Below are 21,126 nucleotides of genomic sequence, written 5' to 3'. Positions count from 1 at the left end.
TGTTTCTAAGTGCCAGGGTTCAGGAGATATGACCGTTAGACTGTCAGCTGAAGGCAGAAAGCATAAGGAGCTGCAGAAGACTCTTTGTAAAAGTACAAGCACCCTCTGCATGCATCCTCAGAACTGCAAAAATTGACCTGGACATTCAGGCACCAAATGACCTTTGGTCATGAAGTGGTTACGAACAAATCTACATCTTTTGCCTAACCACTGGGACTGCCTGTATTAAGTGAACTGCCCCATCAATGCAAATGGGTAGTTGTTTTCGATTCTGCGACACAAGCAACATTAAAATAACTGCACTTTTTCTAATTAGAAGTACAAATATTAGTTTTGTGGTCTGGTAGCAAAGTAAAATGTATAAAGGGCTTTATTCATGCCCGAGTCTTGGGTGTTCTTGCCAACAAGTACGTGTGTTTTGTCAAGTATCCAGATCAACTCTGTGCAGGACTTGTAGTATCATACTTTTACACTGACTACATTGATAATGGGACATTTTATTAGAATTTTAGGATTAGACATCTGCTTTTTTTATTTTACAATGAAGGAAAAGTCGAATACAGTTGAATTTCTTCTGAAGTTCCATTGAACATGTCACATTACAACTTTCATTATTTGTTGGATGTGTAGCCCTAACCTATGTGAATTTTATTGTATTTGATATATTGGGTAGACATTTAGGTACATTTTTTTTCTTAATGTGTTGCAAAACAGAAGTATTGCAGTGTATTGTATGAGTGCCTTATTGTGCCAAAGCAAAGTAAGGGACACTGTCACTATATTTTACCCCAATAAGATAAGCACCCTCAGGGTATGAAATGTCCTTACTTGAGTGTCCTCTTTTTTTCAGCAGAATGAAGAAATATTGCTTAAATAGTCATAAACTTTTCAACAAACTTTGAATAAATCGTTGAATACATGAAACATTGTAACACGTCTTCTCAGAGCAAATTCTCTCTTGCTACTTACTTTGGCTTTTATCTTCCTTTCATCTTCACTCCTTAAAGGGGTTGTCCCATCATAGTGCCTAACTTGTTGATCAGTGAGGGCCCCACGGATCACGAGAACAGGGGTCTGATGTATCCTGAGCTGATCGAAGCAGTCGGCCATAGAGATGAACGGTCATCTCTATGGAACTGAAGGAGATGGCCGAGCATGCCCCGTTCATCTTTATGTAGCTGAAGGAGTTAGCTGAGCGTGCCAGTTAATCTCTATGGAGCTGATAGAGATGAACGTGGCAGCCCGCATATGCGCGACCGGCTGCTCCGGTCATCTTGGAGTGTGTCTCCCATCACCAAGACCCTCACCGATCAGCAAGATGGGCACTATCCTGTGGATAGGGCCTAACTTGCTACGATGGGACCAGGGCCGGCTCCAGGTTTTTTGTATGATAGAGCCTCAGTGGGCCCCTTCATGGTCTCCCCTTCAGTAGCCTCACTGCCGCCCCTACCTCGCGTAGCCACACTCCCCCCCCCTCCCCCTGTAGACACACTGTATCCCCCCGTCCAGCTACACTGCCCCCCCCCCCGCTGGGTAAGAAAAAAACTCACCTTTTCTCCTTCCCCCAAAGCAGCGCAGGAACAGCCGCCACCTTTCTTCAGCATGTGCCCGCTGTACGGGCCGGCTCTGAAACCGGCACACGTGATCCGATAACATCATCATGTGCACCGGCTTCAGAGCCGTCGCATACTGTGCGGAGCACAGCTTCGGGTGAACGAGGACAGGTGAGTTTCGGATTCTGCTTCTATGCTGCGCTCCCGACGAGCGCAGCATGGAGGCAGAAAACAACACCAGCCGGCACCCGGGGCCCCGGCACTTGCCCTGGTAAGCCTGGTGCTGGCGCCGGGCCTGGATGGGACAACACCTTTAATCTACATTGCTACTTGCTAAAGACAGATAATACTTGTTGGTTTGATTTGCCAATAGGCGTTATTTTAGAGCAAGTTTTCCAATACAACTGTGTGGTTGCTATGTAGTGCCCTATTATACTGACTTCTTCTATTAATTATTTCTGCATCCAAATTTTTTGCAGTTGGCTCAATTCACTTTTTCTTGTTGGCCACAAGAGAAAACTTGAGGAAGATGACATGTACAATGTACTCCCAGAAGACACCTCAGAGAGACTTGGAGAGGAGCTTCAGTGGTAGGTGGCTTCGCTGTTTTTCCTACATGGGGGGTGAAGTTTGGGGGGAGGGTCAAACTTTGTTTCCAATGGAGATCCTGATGTAGATGCTAAGGAACCCATAGACATTGCTGTCAGAATCCGGCAGCCACAACCATATTGATTTGCCCATAAAAGAAAGTTTTCAAATTTTAACCCCTTAACGCTCTGCGCCGTAGCTCTACGGCGCAGAGGTATAAGGGATGTATGAAGAGGGCTCACGGGCTGAGTCCTCTTCATACAAAGGTGGGGGTTTTTGCATTTTGCACAAAACCCCCACCGCTAATAACCGCGGTCGGTGCTTGCACCGATCGCGGCTATTAACCCCCTAAACGCCGCCGGCAAAGTTGCCGGCGGCGTTTAAAAGACGGCGGCGCGTGGGCGCCGCCATCTTTTTTTCGATCGCCACGCCCCCGAACGTCATCGGGGGGCGGCGATCAGTTGCCATGGTAGCCTCGTGTCTTCTTTTGACACGAGGCTATCTGGCAGCTGCATATTCGTTACAATGAGCCAGTGGCTCATTGTAATGAATGTGCTGCAAAAATGCCATATATTGCAATACAGAAGTATTGCAGTATATGGTAGCAGCGATCTGACTATCTAGGGTTAATGTACCCTAGATGGTCTAAAAGATAGTGAAAAAAAAAAGAAAAAAAAAAGTTTAAAAAATAAAAAAAATTAATAAAATATTAAAAGTTCAAATCACCCCCCTTTCCCTAGAACGGATATAAAACATAACAAACAGTAAAAATCACAGACATATTAGGTATCGCCGCGTCCCAAAATGCCCGATCTATCAAAATATAAAAACGGTTACGGCCGGCGGTGACCTCCGAGGCGGGAAATGGCGCCCAAATGTCCGAAATGCGACTTTTACACCTTTTTACATAACATAAAAAATGAAATAAAAAATGATCAAAATGTCGCACAGACCTCAAAATGGTAGCAATGAAAACGTCGCCTCATTTCGCAAAAAATGACCCCTCACACATTTCCGTGCGCCAAAGTATGAAAAAGTTATTAGCGTCAGAAGATGGCAAAAATTTTTTTTTCTTTTTTGTACACATTCGTTTAATTTTTGAAAATGTATTAAAACACAATAAAACCTGTATAAATTTGGTATCACCGCGATCGCACCGAACCAAAGAATAAAGTAGGCGTGTTATTTGGAGCGAAGAGTGAAAGTCGTAAAAACTGAGCCCACAAGAACGTGACGCACGTGCGGTTTTTTTTCAATTTTTCCACATTTGGAATTTTTTTTCAGCTTTGCAGTACATGGCATGTTAAAATAAATAACATTACGGGAAAGTAAAATTTGTTACGCACAAAATAAGCCCTCACACAGGTCTGTACACGGAAAAATGAAAAAGTTATGGATTTTTGAAGTTGGAGAGCGAGAAATGAGGCGAAAAACCCTCCGTCCTTAAGGGGTTAATCACCTAGTGATGTTTACACAATAAAGATAATTATTAACCCCCTTACAATTTTACTCAGTTTTATTGCTGTTTTAGCTTTTATAACTCAGTGATAGTAATTGTAAAATTCTCTAAACAGACACTTTATGATCCTTCTGTGCTATGAGAGGCTGTGTGCTGACAATGAGATTATCATCCTACAGTTTTAGCTACACTTTCATTATATACTATGTTACAGACATTTCCCATTAATAAGTGGAGGCTATTGTGTAGGAAATCCTGACACTTAACCACACATAATATCTAATGAAGGAAATGTAGTGTCTGCCTGGCAGTCCTAATAGCAGATATGTACGACATCATTAATCTGGTGTACATCCTATCAATTATAAAGCCACTATCTGAATATATTTCCATACTTGGATCACAGGACAATATTTCCTTCATCAGGAAACTTGTGAAAGGATAATTGCTAGGCACTTCTGAGGTGGGGCTGTTTATCAAGGATTGGAAATGGTGACCAGGATTGTCTGCCAAGAAACTTTTCTGCTGCTGGTAAATGGAAGCCTATGTAATAAAAGTGTAAGCCCATTGTCTTTGTTGCTTCCCGAATCTGCCTCTGTAGCCTGTAGAGGTTTTTCCTAATCCATGGAAGTCGATACAATTTTTTATGCAGTTTTAGTCCTGTTTCATATCATTCATATCGTGCATTGACTATATGTCTGGCTAATATAACAGCTAATAGAGTTAAACCAGATCCCCTAGTGAAGGTTAGAATAGGGATTTACTAGGGATAATAGCAATGGATTTTACCATCTTGATAATGCAGGTCTGCAACTTCTAGTTCTGTATGGGAGACCAAACATATTTTTTTGGTTATAATTAACTTTTTAAAATCGAATAATCGAAATTTAAAATCGAAATTAAATAATTACAAATCAAATCGAGTCCCCCCCGTGTTTGATAACCTGCCAGATGGGCTGCAGGCCAATATTGATAGATTTAGACATTCTATAGATATGGTCTCTCCCTGGATATCTCAACGGTAAAACAGTAAAATCCCAGCCTTAGTAAAGGATGAAGTAAAGGAATCTGAAGTGCAGATATAAAGCATCATTAAAAAAGGCACAGACTCCAAAAAAAAAAAAGTTTCCCCCTGCTGACTGTTTTATAAAATAAATCCCAGATTGATGTATAAACCTAAACAAGGAATTGATTGACCTTGCCTTTGTCCAGCATGGCTCTGGTCCATCATATTAAAATAGCAAATGACTAAGTAGGCCATTAAACATTAGAATACTAAAAACTGGCTAATTGCAGTGTATAAGTGTCAATGCCTACCGTAATGTGGTCATGCACCTGCTTTTTTTTGGAAGTAGTTGAAGGACAACTTCTAGCTTATGGTTTATCGCACCATTATTATATCTGTGGTGTAACTTGAGAGGGTGTAGGGGGGCGGTCACAACCAGGTCTGGGAGGCTTAGTGGGCCCATAAGGTGTCATTTTCCCCATACGAAAAGACTAGTACTATAAACCATACATTATAATTGGGGACCTAGCATGGACTTTGCACTGGGGTCTGACAGCTTCAATTTAAAGGGAACCTGTCATCAGCAATTGGCCTAATAAACCACTAACACAGTATTGTCATGGTCTATTGTGGTTGCATCAACTTGAAAATCAACTTTGAAGTGAGAGGTAAATTGGTTGTATAAAGTCAAGGAGGAGGAGAATTTAGCACTGAAGTCAAAGGGGGGAGCTCTGAATGCCTTGAAATCGTTTCATTAGACTTCAGGAGATCTGGTTAGCGATGATTCTGGATGCAGGACCATCAATTATAGTGAAGAGGGCTTTCTGAGGAAAAGAAAGCTTGATTTCAGTGTTAAAATCACCACCTCCTTGACTTTATACAACCAATTTACATCTCACTGTAAAATTGATTTTCTGGATGCCACTACACTGGCCATGTAATAAACATGATCTGGAAGGTGCTCAACAGCTTGACAACATACATACAATTTCTGCTGATAGGTTCCTTTAAGTCACTGTCTGTGGCACACCTGGTTGCTCTGCATAAACTCTTAGGCTATATTCACACTGCCGTTGCCCGCCCGTACCGTACCGTAGCGGGCAACGGCAGTGTACGGGGAGAGGAGGAGGTGAGTGCAGCTCACCCCCGCCCCTCTCCATAGCAACCTATGGCGCACGGCGCCGTATTACGGGAAAAGATAGGACAGGTCTTATCTTTTTCCCGGGTACGGAACGGTACGGTGCCGCACGTGTGCTGCACCGTACCGCTCCCGTGGGGTGCCGTGTGCCCATAGAAGTGTATGGGGGACGTATATCGGCCGTATATACGTCGGCCGTATATACGTCCCCCATACGTTCGTGTGAATATAGCCTTAGAGGGACACTGTCATCAGATTCTATCCCTCAGGTAGACTCGGGTAGAATTACCAGACTTGTGGTTCTATGAGCTACAGAACCAGAGATGCAAACAGTTAAATATATAGTTCCCACCTATTTCTTTATCTGCAGCTCAAAATTTCTAAATACTCCATCAATATATATTAAAATGCTTATATCTCTGATTCTTTCATCTCAAAGAACCACAACTCTAAGTCAAACTAGAAGTTGTGGGTCTTCTCTTCAACATGATACCAAAAGCCTGTTTTTAGGTACTTTATAAGACAAAGCATCTGAAGTGACATTTTCTCATGACTTTGGAGGAGATTTTTTTTATTGGTAAAAAGGAAATTTAAAGCCTGTAACCTGTCACCAGCAGTGTCATTTTAGCTGGTGCAGCCTGTGTCTCGGTCTCTTCATTCATTCTTCCTCTACTCCACTGGATGCATGCGCAGTAGAGGTGATTGAGACACAGGCTGCTGCCGCTGCCCCTACCTTCCCTGGGGCTTGCCACATGCTGCTGGCAAGGAGCCAGGTAATGTGAAAGAAAGTTTTATAAAGTACTGAAATGATTCAGAATGCTGATAAAGGCATTTTAAGATCTGCATCACCATGAGCTGTCACAAGCTAAAAATGACATGTTTTGCAAAATCTGGTGGTGGTGTCCCTTTAATGTGTAAAGGAGTCCCTGCACTGAGGTTGATCAACAGAATTGCCCAACTATTAAAAGTACACCAATGATCATAAGTAATGCATTTATATTTATCTGAGTTTCTGGGTGGCTTATGATGAATACAGGAGCCACACAATAAGTGTATTACACTGTTTAGTGAGTGTCTAGTGCGAAATGACAAGACCCCTTTAATTTCTTCACCTGGTAACTATGGATACTGTGCCCTGAACTGTCATTAGTAATATAATATACGCGTATTTTGATCTTTGATCCAGAATGACTGCTTGTGGTATCTAGTTCCCCTGCTTGTAAGTTACTTGCCACTGATATTTAACGGAATCTATTCCAACCAAATCTTTCCTCTAAAAGTCAAATACCATACACCAATTTAATTGTAATAACTCTTTGACACATAAAATGAAATAAAAATTGGGGTTAAAATCTGTTTTTAACAATTCAGGGGTCATTCAGGGGGTTTCTAGTATAGACTGTTCAAAAACAAAATAAAGGAAACACTCAAATAACACTTCTTATATCTGAATGAATTAAATATTCTCATTAAATACTTTGTTCTGTACAAAGTTGAACGTGCTGACAACCAAATCACAAAAGCATCAATGGAAATTAAATTTATTAACCAATGGAGGCCTGTATTTGGAGTCACCCACAAAATAAAAGTGGAAAAACACACTACAGGCTTATCCAAATTTGATGTAATGTCCGTAAAACAAGACAAAATGAGGCTCAGTATTGTTCATGGCCTCCAGGTGCCTGTATGACCTCCCTACAAAGCTTCAGCATGCTCCTGATGACTTCCTTAGGGATATCCTCCCAGACCTGGACTGAAGCATCCGCCAATTCCTGGATAGTCTGTGGTGCAACGTGACCATGGTGGATGGAGCGAGACATGTTGTTCTAGATGTGCTCAATCGGATTCAGATCTGGGGAAAGAGCAGGCCAGTCCATAGCTTCAATGCTTTCATCTTGCAAGAATTGCTGACACAATCCAGCCACATGAGGTCTAGCATTGTCCTGCATTAGGAGGAACCCAGGGCCAACCGCACCAGCATATGGTCTCACAAGGGGTCTGAGGATCTCCTCTCAGTACCTAATGGTGGTCAGGCTACCTCTGGCAAGCACATGGAGGGTTGTGCTGCCCTCCGAAGAAATGCCACCCCACACCATTACTGACCCACTGCTAAGGATGCTGAAGGATGTAGAAGTTGGCAAATCGCTCTTCACAACGTCTACAGACTCTGTCACGTCTGTCACATGTGCTCACTGTGAACCTGCTTTAATCTTGAAAGAGCACAGGGTGCCAGTGGTGAATTTGCCAATCCTGATGATTTTTGGAAAAAAACCAAGCGTCCTGCAAGGGATTTGAGCACAACCCCAATCTGTGGATGGCGGGCCTTCATGCATCCTCATGGAGTCGGTTTGCTAAAGGTCATTTTGCAGGGCTCTGGCAGTACTCCTCCCTTTCCTCCTTGCACACATGCTGAGATAGTGGTCCTGCTGCTCTTACGCCCCCCCCCCCCCCCCCAAATGTCAACACAGACTGACAGGAGTCAGCGGATGCTTTAGTCCAGGTTTGGGAGGAGATCCTGCAGGAGACCACCCGCAACCTCATCAGGAGCATGCAGAGGTGTTGTAGGGAGATCATACAGGCTACAGGGGCTGACGGGCTGTATACTACAGGGGCTGACAGGCTGTATACTACAGGGGCTGACAGGCTGTATACTACAGGGGCTGACAGGCTGTATACTACAGGGGCTGACAGGCTGTATACTACAGGGACTGACAGGCTGTATACTACAGGGGCTAGCAGGCTGCAATCTACAAGGGGCTGGCAGGCTATATACTACAAGGGGCTGGCAGGCTATATACTACAAGGGGCTGGCAGGCTATATACTACAAGGGGCTGGCTGGCTGTATACTAGAGGGGGCTGGCTGGCTGTATACTAGAGGGGGCTGGCTGGCTGTATACTAGAGGGGGCTGGCTGGCTGTATACTAGAGGGGGCTGGCTGGCTGTATACTAGAGGGGGCTGGCTGGCTGTATACTAGAGGGGGCTGGCTGGCTGTATACTAGAGGGGGCTGGCTGGCTGTATACTAGAGGGGGCTGGCTGGCTGTATACTAGAAGGGGCTGGCTGGCTGTATACTAGAAGGGGCTGGCTGGCTGTATACTAGAAGGGGCTGGCTGGCTGTATACTAGAAGGGGCTGGCTGGCTGTATACTAGAAGGGGCTGGCTGGCTGTATACTAGAAGGGGCTGGCTGGCTGTATACTAGAAGGGGCTGGCTGGCTGTATACTACAGGGGGCTGGCTGGCTATATGCTGGGAGTCTGTGACCAATGCATTTCCCATCCTCGGCTTATATTTGAGCCAATAGGTTTTCCCAGTATATACGGTAGTCAATGAGAATATTTAATTCATTCACATTTCCTGCAATTTTTTTGAGCAGTGTATATAGGTTTCGCTAAATCACTTCTGATCTGAAATAATGATTCAAAAAGTCACTATAAGAAATTCTTGTTAAAATATGAAAATTTAAACCTTCTAGCATCCTGAAAACATTGGTAGTAATGCTGATCCAGAACTAAAAAAAGGTTATGGAGCAACACTGTAATAGGGGGTTCAATCCTCACAAATTTAGGCTGCAAGCCTGGGCAAATAAACACTAATACTTAGCAGGAGTGCTGCTTCTAACAATTTAGTAGGTGTGGTGCTCCTTCAATTTTATTTTTACATTGTTAGCAATGTTTGTATTATTCACATTGAAATAATATTCCTGTAGTATTCCTGTAGTAGTAAGAACCACACAGCACTTCTGTTTTTGCTGATTTATTTATATTATGATGCATATTTAATTCTTCCAGGTACTGGGAAAGAGAATTACAAGAAGCTCAAAAAAAGGGTCGTATCCCACGTCTGACAAAGGCTATCATACGCTGCCATTGGAAAGCCTACTCTGTCCTAGGATTCTTTACCTTTATTGAGGTAGATGTACTGAGATCTTTCATCTATTACTGCATAAGTTTGAAGTGTAAACTTCAAGGAGGGCTGGATTGAAAGCATTCTTAAAAGGAAATATACCACTCATTTAGTGGTAGAACAACCCTTAAAGGAACCTGTCATCAGAAATTGACCTAATCAACCATTACCAGTATGTTGTTTAGCAGATTAACACCTTCCAGATCATGTTTCTTTCATGGCCCAGTGTGGTGGTATCATTCAGAAAATCAACTTTGAAGTGAGCTGTAAATTGCTTGTATAAAGTCATGGAGGTGGAGAGCTCAGTATTGAAGTCAAGCTATTCTCCCCTGGATGTAGGACAATCAATTCCAGTGAAGAGGGCATTCTGAAGGAAAGCTTGTCATTATAAAGTTGATTTGCCGGATGATGCCACCAAGCTGGGCCATAAAAAGGAAATGATCTAGAAGGTGTTCAGCTGCTTGATGACATACTGGTAGTCGTTTATTAGGTCAATTTCTGCTGACGGGTTCCCTTAATAACTGCGCAGTACATGGAAGCTACTCACTGCTTCCACAATATATCTAGCAGATGGTGGGAGAGAGAGCGAGAAAGTAGGGGTTGGGGAAAAGGGCCCAGGCACATTTAATTAAATAAAAAGGAAGTTTTCAAACTTCACTGTTCATATACAGTAGGCGACAGGAATATTTTGATAATTCCTGATGACTGCTTAATTTTCTCCATATGAGTAATAAGCAGGGACAGATAAGCCAGTAATCCTGCAGACGCTGTACATTTTTAGTTTCCGGACTTCTTCCTTTATGACTTCCTGCAAGTTTTTTTTTTTTTTTTTTTTTTGCACTGAATCCTGTAATTTAATTTTTTTTGAGGAATTACTATTGGTAAAGGAAAATAGTTTTTGGATGTGAACTAGCTGTTTTTTTAACGTCTAGCACGTGTCCCAACTTATTTAATTTAATGGGCTCCTGCACATGGCGGAGGTTAACACAGCTCCTTGTATGAGCCGACAGCCCGAGCCACAAATTATAGTGCAGGCCTTATTCCTGCCAGAGGTTGCAGCTTGTGCAGTCCTTTTCTACAGTCATTGGTACCGTATTTTTCGGCCTATAAGGCGCACCAAAAATCCTTTAATTTTCTCAGAAATCAAAGGTGCTCCTTATAGGCCAGTGCGCCTATACAGAAATGTACTACAGACAAGTTGTACTCTACATTTACCAGTGTTTAATAGCTCCATCCCCAGAAATTTCCTGCACCTTCCCACACAGTATACAGGGTCCCTAGCTCCTGAAGTGCCCTGGCCCCACAACTAACATTGTGCCCATCCTGCCCTCCCCTAGCATGGAGAGATCGGAGCTGCCATAGTGCCGACCACGAGGCAATCATCATCATCAGTAAACAATCCCCCATACCTGACAGCCCTGTAACAGGGGAAAGAGAAGGAGCCACAGGGAACCCCACAGAAATAACACCCTGGCTGAGGAGGGAAGGAGAAGGGGCAGAGGGAAACCGCTTAACCCCTGCTGCATCACCCTGCATTAACCCCCAGCAGCCCATACCTCTGAGATCGGAGCTCTCTGACACACTGAAGACAAGTTTCCCGGGAAGTGTAGCTGGCTTGAACTGTGCACAGGTCTGTCACCTGCTGGTCATTTTTAGGTACTGCATTTGATCCTGCCCCTTATACTCCAGTGTGCCTTATATATGAACCTAGATGTCTTAGCAGGCATTTATTAGAGGTGCGCCTTATAGTCCGGTGCGCCTTATAGGCCGAAAAATACGGTATGTAAGTAGACCCACACATGGGCAACACACGAGCTGCAGACAATGCACCACTGAGCCCTTGTTTGTGGCTCTAGAGCACACAATGCTGGTTTACCTGAAAATGCAGAAATTCCATTTAAAAAATACATGGCCACCTACCCTGAGGTTTCACAATTCTTTTATTCCTAAGTCAATTGTACTATATAATCAGATGTTTGGCTTAGGAAAAAAAAAGCGTTGAACTAGTCCAAAAATCTGTCCGCCTCCACCCAATTCACAATATGGTATGTTATCTTATGCTCAAACTGCCTGTACAAATCAATTTCCCCATGGATAAAGTTTTATTGTATTGCATTGTACTTGTTAGAATTGTAGTTTACTGTAACTCTTATTTGGAATTAACTTTTGTCTTGGATGTCCCTTTTCTTTTTAGGAAAGTGTCAAAGTGATCCAACCTATTTTTCTTGGAAATGTTATAAGCTACTTTGAGATGGCTGATCCTAGTGAAGCCGCCCTGGCTAATGCCTACATAAACGCTGCTGCCTTGTCTGTTTGTACCTTACTTTTGGCAGTCCTTCACCATATTTATTTTTATCATGTTCTTCGAGCTGGCATGAAGCTTCGTGTGGCAATGTGCCACATGATTTATAAAAAGGTGAGCATTTATTTTAGCATCAGTTGGATTTAGCACTGAATTATTACTAGTTGTTAATTCATATGATTAGTAAGGTCATCGTTGTTAATAGTAAAACATAACTAAAATAGTTTAATTATTACTATGTTAATTTTACTTTATTCATTCTATATATAACAAAGTATGCAAATGTTTTTGTCTAAGGAATTAAATGCACAGCCAAAAATACCCCAATGGCAATAATAGAAAAAATGAGAACATCCAGTAATAGACAGGAGGCCTGCCTACTCCTATAAAAATAACAAAGAAAAATCAAAGGTGAAAGGAGGAGCAGGATTGGGTGTTCCCAAAATTTATCAAGAATATTTCCCTGATTAGGCTGCTAATGAATTTATTGTGAGGACACTTGGTGCATTAGAGCGTTTACTTTGTGAGGTTCACTAAGGCATTCAGATAATTTATATCCTGCTGGTTAATATTCACTTGAATATAGGAGTTACAATAAAACCTCAGGGTTTGTGTCTTGATAGAAAAGATCTAGAAAAAGAAGTCCATCTAAAGCTGGTTGCTTATAAGCATGTTTGTTCCAGAAAAAAAAGATGCAAAAAAGATGTGCAGGATTTACTGGACTGCACCTAAAATCATACTGATGTTCTGAGTTGCTACTGGGCATCATAATGCATAAAAAATGTGTAAAATTCTACCATCAAAATAATGCATGATAAACTAGGGACACTTACTCATAGATACAGGCACCGTGACACTGGTAATATTCTTAAATTTGTTTTTTTTCTTCTAAAATCAATGTTTCAAATTATGCTAATTGAGCCAGAAAGGCTATCCTAGCCCCTCTGCAATGTGGTTTTACAGACTGTTACACTGTCTCACTGCTCCCTCAACATCTTTGCAGCAATTCCTGCAGGGGGATGGTGAGAAAGTGTAACAGCCTGTAAAGCCGCATCACAGAGGGGCCAAGGTAGCCCCTCAGGCTCATAATTTTAAAAGCTGACTTTAGTAGGATGGAGGCCATGGATAACAAATATAAGAAGAGAACTATAGTCACACTGCCTAGATCTATGAGTAATTGCCCCTGGTTTATAATAATGATGGTAGATTTCCTTTGAAGAGCACTTGCCATTAAAATTAACCCACCCAAAATCGTTGTTAAAAACTATAATTAGAAAGAATTTCCCTCATCCCTAAATGGATCCTTTCCACGGCTGCAATGTTTGTAAACTTATATGCAACTCACCTGATGCGAGTCATACAATACGTGAGTCACGCATATTAAACTTTACTTGCATTGCCCTGTTTCCTGATTGATGGGTCTAAGTGCTAAGATATTCTGCTGTATGAAACTCTGATAGAGCTCTGTTATATCATTGGACACATTGGTCATCTAAGGTCCTGTTACATCTTTATCATCTACCCCATGTATGTATCTGATCACATGAAATCACAGAATGCCTCCATAGAGGATGTCCAATTAGGCTGCTGTGATTTTTTTGTGATCAGATACATACATGAGATTAGTTAGTTAACTTCATTCAGACCGCCCGCTGACTTTAGACGTGGGGCGGTTTTTAACCGCTTCTCCCTTCTCCGCTACTCACAGATTCACGCTGAAGTAGAGCTATGCACAAAGGAGTGGATCTGCTGGCTCTATAGACTCGGGAGTCACGTGACCGCCGGATCTAAAGAGGTTAATCAGAGCAGCTGGGTCTAATCAGAGTCACTAGGTTATTCTCCCTGTAACTGGGGAATCTATAAAGAAATTTATAAAATAAAATAAAAAACTGTGAAAATGCCCCCCAGGGGTCTTTTGGGACCTCATAGGGGAAATATAAAGTAAAAATATACACCCATAAATAAAAAAGAATAAATACATTTGCATTTCCCCATATAAAAAAAAAAAAAATTCTCGCTACACTACAAAAATTATGCCATAGTAGCTCTGTTTGCCCAAGACTATACATATTGGGGCTCATTTACTAAGGGTCTGCGGAGCGCATTTTCGTCGAGTTTCCCAACGATTTCCGATTAGCGGCACATTTAACAGGGGATTTCGGCGCATTGGTGCCGGGTTTCACGTGACACGTCGGACGATCCGACAGATTTGGACAAAGCGCAGGATTTATCATTGTAAATTGTGTCGCAAGACACGCACTTACAAGCACCGTGAAGAAGGTGAACTCCAGCGGACCTCAGCTGGGGAACCGACAGATGCAGGATCTTGGGCGCACAATGTTGGTGAATCGCGTCGGACTTCACCTACATTGGACCATCCGGATCGGGGATCGCGACAGGACCGGGCAAGTAAATGTGCCCCATTGTATATAAAAATGACCAAAACAAAATAGGGAATTCAATTAATGTGAAAATTAAAAAAAAGCACTATAAATTACAAAAAAAGCCTTTTTTCCAATTTTAACCCCAAATAAAACTAAAAATGAAAATCTTTAAATCTTGAAACTTTTATTATGTTTTAAGTAGCTCCCGAAAAAAACACTGCAAAATATTTTAAGGTAACACGCAAAAAAAAAGTTATGGGCCTTAAACCACCGCCTACAAAAATTTGATAAAATGGTCGCTAGAGCCTTTTTAGGTCGAGTCGCTAAGGGGTTGATAGGGCTCTATGGGAACTTGTCACTAGCTGTATTATAGAAAACGTGGTGACAGATTCCCTTTAAGAGAGACCCCACATGTCAGTGGTGAAGAAGTGCAGTTTTGCAAGATAGGAAATATCAGTGAGGGATACTTACAGTATGAAAAGAGGATAACATTTGTAGGGAGTTGTATTTGTTGGGCTAAATATACATAGAAGAATGTACTGCTCAGTAAGTACAAATGCTACTGTCTCTAGGTTCCCATGTGATGATGTGTTGAGGCATCATGGAATTGAGAGCTGACAACTTAAAATAACAGAAACATAAGATTAAAAGTGATGACTGGCATTATTACAGGGAAATAAGTGTCTTTTTGCTTAATTTTCAGTGCGGTGAAATGAATGTTTCTGCCATAGTACTGTGTAAATTATTACATTTTTTCCTGAAGTGAAATGGTTGTATCTGGACTTGTACACCTTGCTTGTATGACTGAAGCACTGATACAATGCTAGCTAAAAACTAAAACAAAAAATACAATAGTTTTATGAATTTTCTGCCCTCTGTTTCTTTCCTATTCTTTAATCCGTAAGCAAAACTTAGCAAAACTAGTATCATGTTCGTGATACTAGATGTCTAGCAACAAAATTTATATTTTATAGTTTAGAAATTTGTCTAAACTCTGGATAGCATCTCAATAACAATGTTAATAGTGATGACTGACAATGAAATTCAACACTAAGGAGACTGTTGCATCCCTTCTGTTTTAGGCTCTCCGTCTTAGTAATTCAGCCATGGGAAAAACAACGACTGGTCAGATTGTAAATCTCTTGTCAAATGATGTCAACAAGTTTGATCAGGTATTTTTTGGATACGGATCATAAAGATACATGTATTTTAAATATATTTTTCTTTGATTTGGTAAAAAATACTAGAAGTCTCCATAACCATGATGAAATGATGAGCTACGGTGAGGATCCCTAAAAAGAGTGTCTTTGTCACATGTTCCCATCCATGTTATGATTGTGTAAAACAATAAGACTCATGAAAATGACAATAATTAAATATTCTATAAAACTAAAAAAAATACCTACAGGAGGCTAGTAAAGAGATAACCTCCAGGAGGAGCTTCTTTTTAGTGGACATAAACTTGGAAAATCTAACTTGTTCATTGGTCTACAGTTTCTTCAGTTTATATAAAAAATCTTCACAATATCATAACACGTTCTTTGCATCTATTTGGAAATGTGTTCTCTGTTTTATTTGATTTTAAGAACTTTGGGCCTATCACAGAATTAAGTTTTGCAAGTTTGTCTGCCACATAACTGCAATGAGCTGGGATCCTACAATAACCACATTGTTTGTGGTGTTATTATGCCACAAGCGGATAAAAGGAGAATAAAGTATTTAACTTTTTCTTTCCTACTGTTTTCTCTGGCGCAAACACTGCCAAGTACCTGCCTGTGTGATGCCATCCTTCTCGTATGCCTTTGGTTGTGAAGAGTAATTATGTGCATCTTTTTTTTACAGGTAACTATCTTTTTGCACTTTCTGTGGGCAGGACCGTTGCAGGCGATTGCAGTAACTGTATTACTTTGGATAGAGATTGGCCCATCGTGTCTGGCAGGGATGGCAGTACTTATTATACTCATGCCCTTGCAAACCATTCTTGGAAAATTCTTCACATCTTTGAGGTGAACATTCATTCCGGCTAAACTATACAAGAGTAGTGAGAAAAGATCCCCTTGAGTAATAAGTAGTGGTGGATTTTAGTAAGCTGAAGGATGAAAAGTTTCTAATCAAAAAAAAAAAAAAAAATAGGGTTGCAGAAAAGCATTTCATTGCATGGCGTGGAGTTGTTACATGCCTTTCACTTAGATTTGGATGCATATAAAAACATTATATGAACATACCCTGCAGTGCATTGTAAGACATAATGATGAGTAATATGTACCAACAGGTTCCTAAGCCGTAAATCCGGTATTGACTGGAATAATTGCGAGTCTTATTTCTAACACCCAGTAATTATTCCAGGTTAAGGAAACAAGATGGCAATTGCTTTTAGATTTATTCATGTGTGTATGTGTGGTAATTTTATACATTTTTTTTTGTGTATACCTTTTTCTTAGGGGTAAGACCGCAGCCTTCACTGACATTAGAATACGAACCATGAATGAAGTGATATCTGGAATGAGAATAATTAAGATGTATGCATGGGAGGAGTCATTTACAGAGCTGGTCAATGACATAAGGAAGTAGGTTTCACTATCCTCCAGTTTATTTAGTAATATAGTGTTTTAATTTGTATAAAGAATAATACTCAAGTATATGACAATACTATACTAGTACATAATTTTCCTTGCACATGGATGCAATGCTTCTAAATGAAGCAAACTTACATGCTAGTGTGTGCCTCCTGAAATAGGATCTGGTTATTTTTTTGTTTTGTTTTTTTGCTTCTTATAGCTTAGTTTTGGAAGAAAAAGACTTTAAAAATTATGCAAGCGACCCTCAGGGGCTTGTGGATACGTCACAGAAGCCCCTTCTGGCTCCGTCATCTGCTGATTATTCTTGCCTCGATTTGGCGTTTGTGCCCACCTCCAACCTCCCCAGCCACATATCCGAGCGACATATTCAGGAGCCCCTAAGAGTCGTTAGCATAATTTTGAAAGTCTATTTTCTCAAAAACTAAGCTATTAAAAGCAAAACGGAGAACTGATTCTATTTTAGAAGCCACACCACAAGTCACAGATTTCCTTTACTAAAGTTAACATTTTTACAAATATGATTGACAGCCTTCAGTGTACACACTTTTACAGGAAAAGAGTAATCACTGTGTTAAAGGAAATCTACCATGAAAATCAAGCATGGATAAACCAGGGACACATTTAAAAAAAAATCAGATTCATTCAAGTGAATACATATAGTAATAACTTGTACATTTTAAAATTTTTGGGCAATTGCATGAATATGGATATTACAGAATAACATCAGAACATTGTTTGAACAACCCCTCCCCCCAGAAACCTCCCCTCTCCCAGCGGTCCCCGCTAGCTCAGTGCTGTCAACCTCTTGTATTGTACCTCAGCATAGCCACTGTATCTCACCCCTCTCCATCCCTTAACTCATCCCTGCCAATCTCTGGGGTCACACTTGCATCCACCTTCTAAGCAATTCTTCCATCCCCACTCCATCCACTTATGCCATTGCTTCTCAAACTTTCCCACTGCATTCTGTTTCAAATATACCCCCTGTTCCATTCGGAGAGTAGCATTCACCATCCTCTTAACTTCCATAATGCTAAGAAAGTCAGCATCTAGCCAGTGTTTTACAATAGTTTTTCGGACCTGGTATAAGATCTTTACTGTCGCGAATTGTTCTGCCCTGGGAGCATCCAGAGTCCCCACACAGTCCAACACACAAACCTTCGGATCAGTCACCACTATCCACCCTGAACACTCTATCAATCAATCCGCCAACCCTGTCCCACAAATCTCTGGGCACCGAACATGTCCAGAACATATGCATAATATTTGCTCAATCTAACGAGCATCTTGGACTTCTGTCATCACTACAAATCCTCATTTTCCACAACTTGACTAGGGTGCGCTAGGCTCTATGAAGCAAAAATAACCACATTCAAAGAGAACTTACACAAAGACTCATCAAGCACACCCATCTGATCCCCCAGCACCTTATCCAACACTTCCCAATACAATAAGGATATTCGACTTCTCATGGTTCTCGCCTAGACCACCCCTGTCATCACCCCTAATGAAGAGATCACTATTTCTCTGTCTGTAGGCTGTGTCTCAGTTGTAGGTACTGGAAAAACATTTGTCTGGGAACATCAAATTCTTCCTCTAACTGATAGAATGACTTCAACGTTGATCCCGCCACTGTACACCCTCAAGCATATATACCTCTCCCAAATAATTCGCCCACGCATCATGACCGCTAACCCCCCTTTAAATTTGGGTAAAAAACTGGGACACTTACACATACAGGGCAGACCAAAAGTTTGGACACAACTTCTCATTCAAAGAGTCTTCTGTATTTTCATGACTAAGAAAAATTGTAGATTCACACTGAAGGCATCAAAACTATGAATTAACTATGAATTATATACTTAAAAAAAGTGTGAAACAACTGAAAATATGTCTTATATTCTAGGTCAGTGATGGCTAACCTATGGCACTGGTGCAAGAGGTGGCACTCAGAGCCCTTTCTGTGGGAACTCAGGCCATCACCAGAGATGACTCCAGGTATCTTCCTGCAGTCCCAGACAGCCCAGGACTTGCTGTGCACAGAGCTATTTTACAGTGACAGCTGTACCTGGGACTATTTTCTGCTTTATTGGTGTCCTCAGAGTGCTGGTATGAATGAAAACTGTGACAGAGCAGGGAGTATAAATCACAAATTAAATTTCTGTGTTGGCACTTTGCGATAAATAAGCGGGTCTTTGTTGTAGTTTGGGCACTCCGTCTCTAAAAGGTTCGCCATCACTGTTCTAGGTTCTTCAAAGTAACCACTTTTTACTTTGATTACTGCTTTGCACACTCTTGGCATTCTCTTGATGAGTTTCAAGAGGTAGTCACCTTAAATGGTCTTCCAACAATCTTAAAGGAGTTCCCAGAGATGCTTAGCACTTGCTTGCCCCTTTGCCTTTACTTTACAGTCCAGCTCACCCCAAAACACCTTGATTGGGTTCAGGTCTGGTGAATGTGGGGGCCAGGTCATCTGGTATAGCACCCCATCACTCTGCCTCTTGTTCAAATAGCTCTTACATAGCCTGGAGGGGAGTTTGGGCTCATTGTCCTGTTAAAAAATAAATGATGGTCCAACTAAATGCAAACTGGATGGAATAGGAGCCGCTGCAAGATGCTGGTTCAGTATACCTTCACATTGGAATAAATACCCAACAGTGTCACCAGCAAAGCCTCGCCACCCCAACACACCTTCTCCTCCATACTTCATGGTGGGAACCAGGCATGTAGAGTCCATTCATTCACCTTGTCTGCGCCGCACAAAGGCACGGTGGTTGGAACCAAAGTTCTCAAATTCGGACTCATCAGACCAAAGCACAGATTTCCAATGTCTATGGTCTAATGTCTATTCCTTGTGTTCTTTAGCCCAAACAAGTCTCCTCTGCTTGTTGCCTGTCCTTAGCAGTGGTTTCCTAGCAGCTATTTTACTGTGAAGGCTGCTGCAGTCTCCTTTTACCAGTTGTTGTAGAGATGTGTCTGTTGCTAGCACCCGTGTGGCATTGACCTGGTCTCTAATCTGAGCTGCTAATAACCTGCAATTTCTGAGGCTGGTGATTCGGATGAACTTATCCTCTGCAGCAGAGGTGACTCTTGGTTTCCTCTCCTGGGGTGGTCCTTGTGTGAGCCTTTTTCTTTGTAGCACTTGATGGGGGACTGCACTTGTGGACACTTTTAAAGTTTTCCCAATTTTTCAGACTGACTGACTTGCCAAAGTAATGGCCACAAGTTTTTCTTTACTTAGCTGCTCTTTTCTAGCCATAATACAAATTCTTACAGTCTATTCAGTAGGACACAACACAACTGATAGTCCCGACCCCATTTATCAGGCAAGAAATCCCACTTATTAAACCTGACAGGGCATCTGTGATGTAAAAAACATTTCCTGGTTTTATGAAGCTTATCAAGAGAATGCCAAGATTGTGCAAAGCAGTAAACATAGGAAAAGGTGGCTACTTTGTAGAACCTAGAATGTAAGACATATTTTCAGTTGTTTCACAATTTTTGTTAAGTATGTGATGCAGTTTTGATTCCCTTCAGTGTGGATTTACATTTTTTATACCGTAGTCATGAAAATACAGAAAACTCTTTGAACGAGAAGGTTTGTCCAGACTTGTAGATCCAGGCACAGTGACAGTGAAAATCTAATTATATTCGTTATCCATAGCATCCTTCCTTCTAAAATAAACTTATGCTAATGAGCCTTGGGGGGGGGGGGTTCAAGAGCTGCTCTGTGATATTTGTTCACTTGTTGCTATGAGCAGAACATGTCTTCCCTCCCCCTGCTTTCTCCCTCCTGCTTCTGTCTGTTTAATCTGGCAGCAGCAGGAAGTGCAGGGGGAGAGGAGACCTGCTCTGTTCATCGTAACAGCCTGTGAAGCTACAGCACTGAGGGTCTCTGGAAACCCCCCAGAGCCCCTCACACTCATTAGAATTATAATAATAATAATCTTTATTTAGCGCCATCATATTCTGCAGCAATTTAAAACGCCTATACCAATAAAATAACACATTACAGAGTCATATGGAACAATAGAAGGGAGGGCACTACTCGCAAGAGATTACAATCTATGAGGATGAAGGGGGTGACACAAGAGGTGTAATAGCTTGTATAATGGTGGAGCCATTAGAAGGAAGCTATGGTCGGGTCGCGCTGTTTGGAGAGGGCTCACGGGCTGAGCCCTCTCCATACCCGGTAAGTCTTTGCTGCATATTG

The 21,126-nt window shown here is 41.6% G+C and overlaps 1 protein-coding gene across 1 annotated transcript in view; it reads left to right on the top strand.

Moving 5' to 3' along the window:
* Positions 1 to 21,126, top strand: part of ABCC4 (ATP binding cassette subfamily C member 4 (PEL blood group)) — a 160,846-nt gene that overhangs the window by 25,584 nt on the left and 114,136 nt on the right. The window contains exons 2-7 of the mRNA XM_072135431.1: positions 2,033 to 2,143; positions 9,534 to 9,654; positions 11,843 to 12,064; positions 15,417 to 15,506; positions 16,177 to 16,340; positions 16,776 to 16,901. Of these exons, the coding sequence (XP_071991532.1) occupies positions 2,033 to 2,143; positions 9,534 to 9,654; positions 11,843 to 12,064; positions 15,417 to 15,506; positions 16,177 to 16,340; positions 16,776 to 16,901 (834 nt within the window). The remainder of the gene's footprint in view (positions 1 to 2,032; positions 2,144 to 9,533; positions 9,655 to 11,842; positions 12,065 to 15,416; positions 15,507 to 16,176; positions 16,341 to 16,775; positions 16,902 to 21,126) is intronic.

Source organism: Engystomops pustulosus, chromosome 2, assembly GCF_040894005.1.
Source record: "Engystomops pustulosus chromosome 2, aEngPut4.maternal, whole genome shotgun sequence".
Lineage (NCBI taxonomy): Eukaryota > Metazoa > Chordata > Amphibia > Anura > Leptodactylidae > Engystomops > Engystomops pustulosus.
The sequence above is the reverse complement of the archived record's forward strand: the minus strand, read 5'-3'. Positions and strand labels throughout refer to the sequence as shown.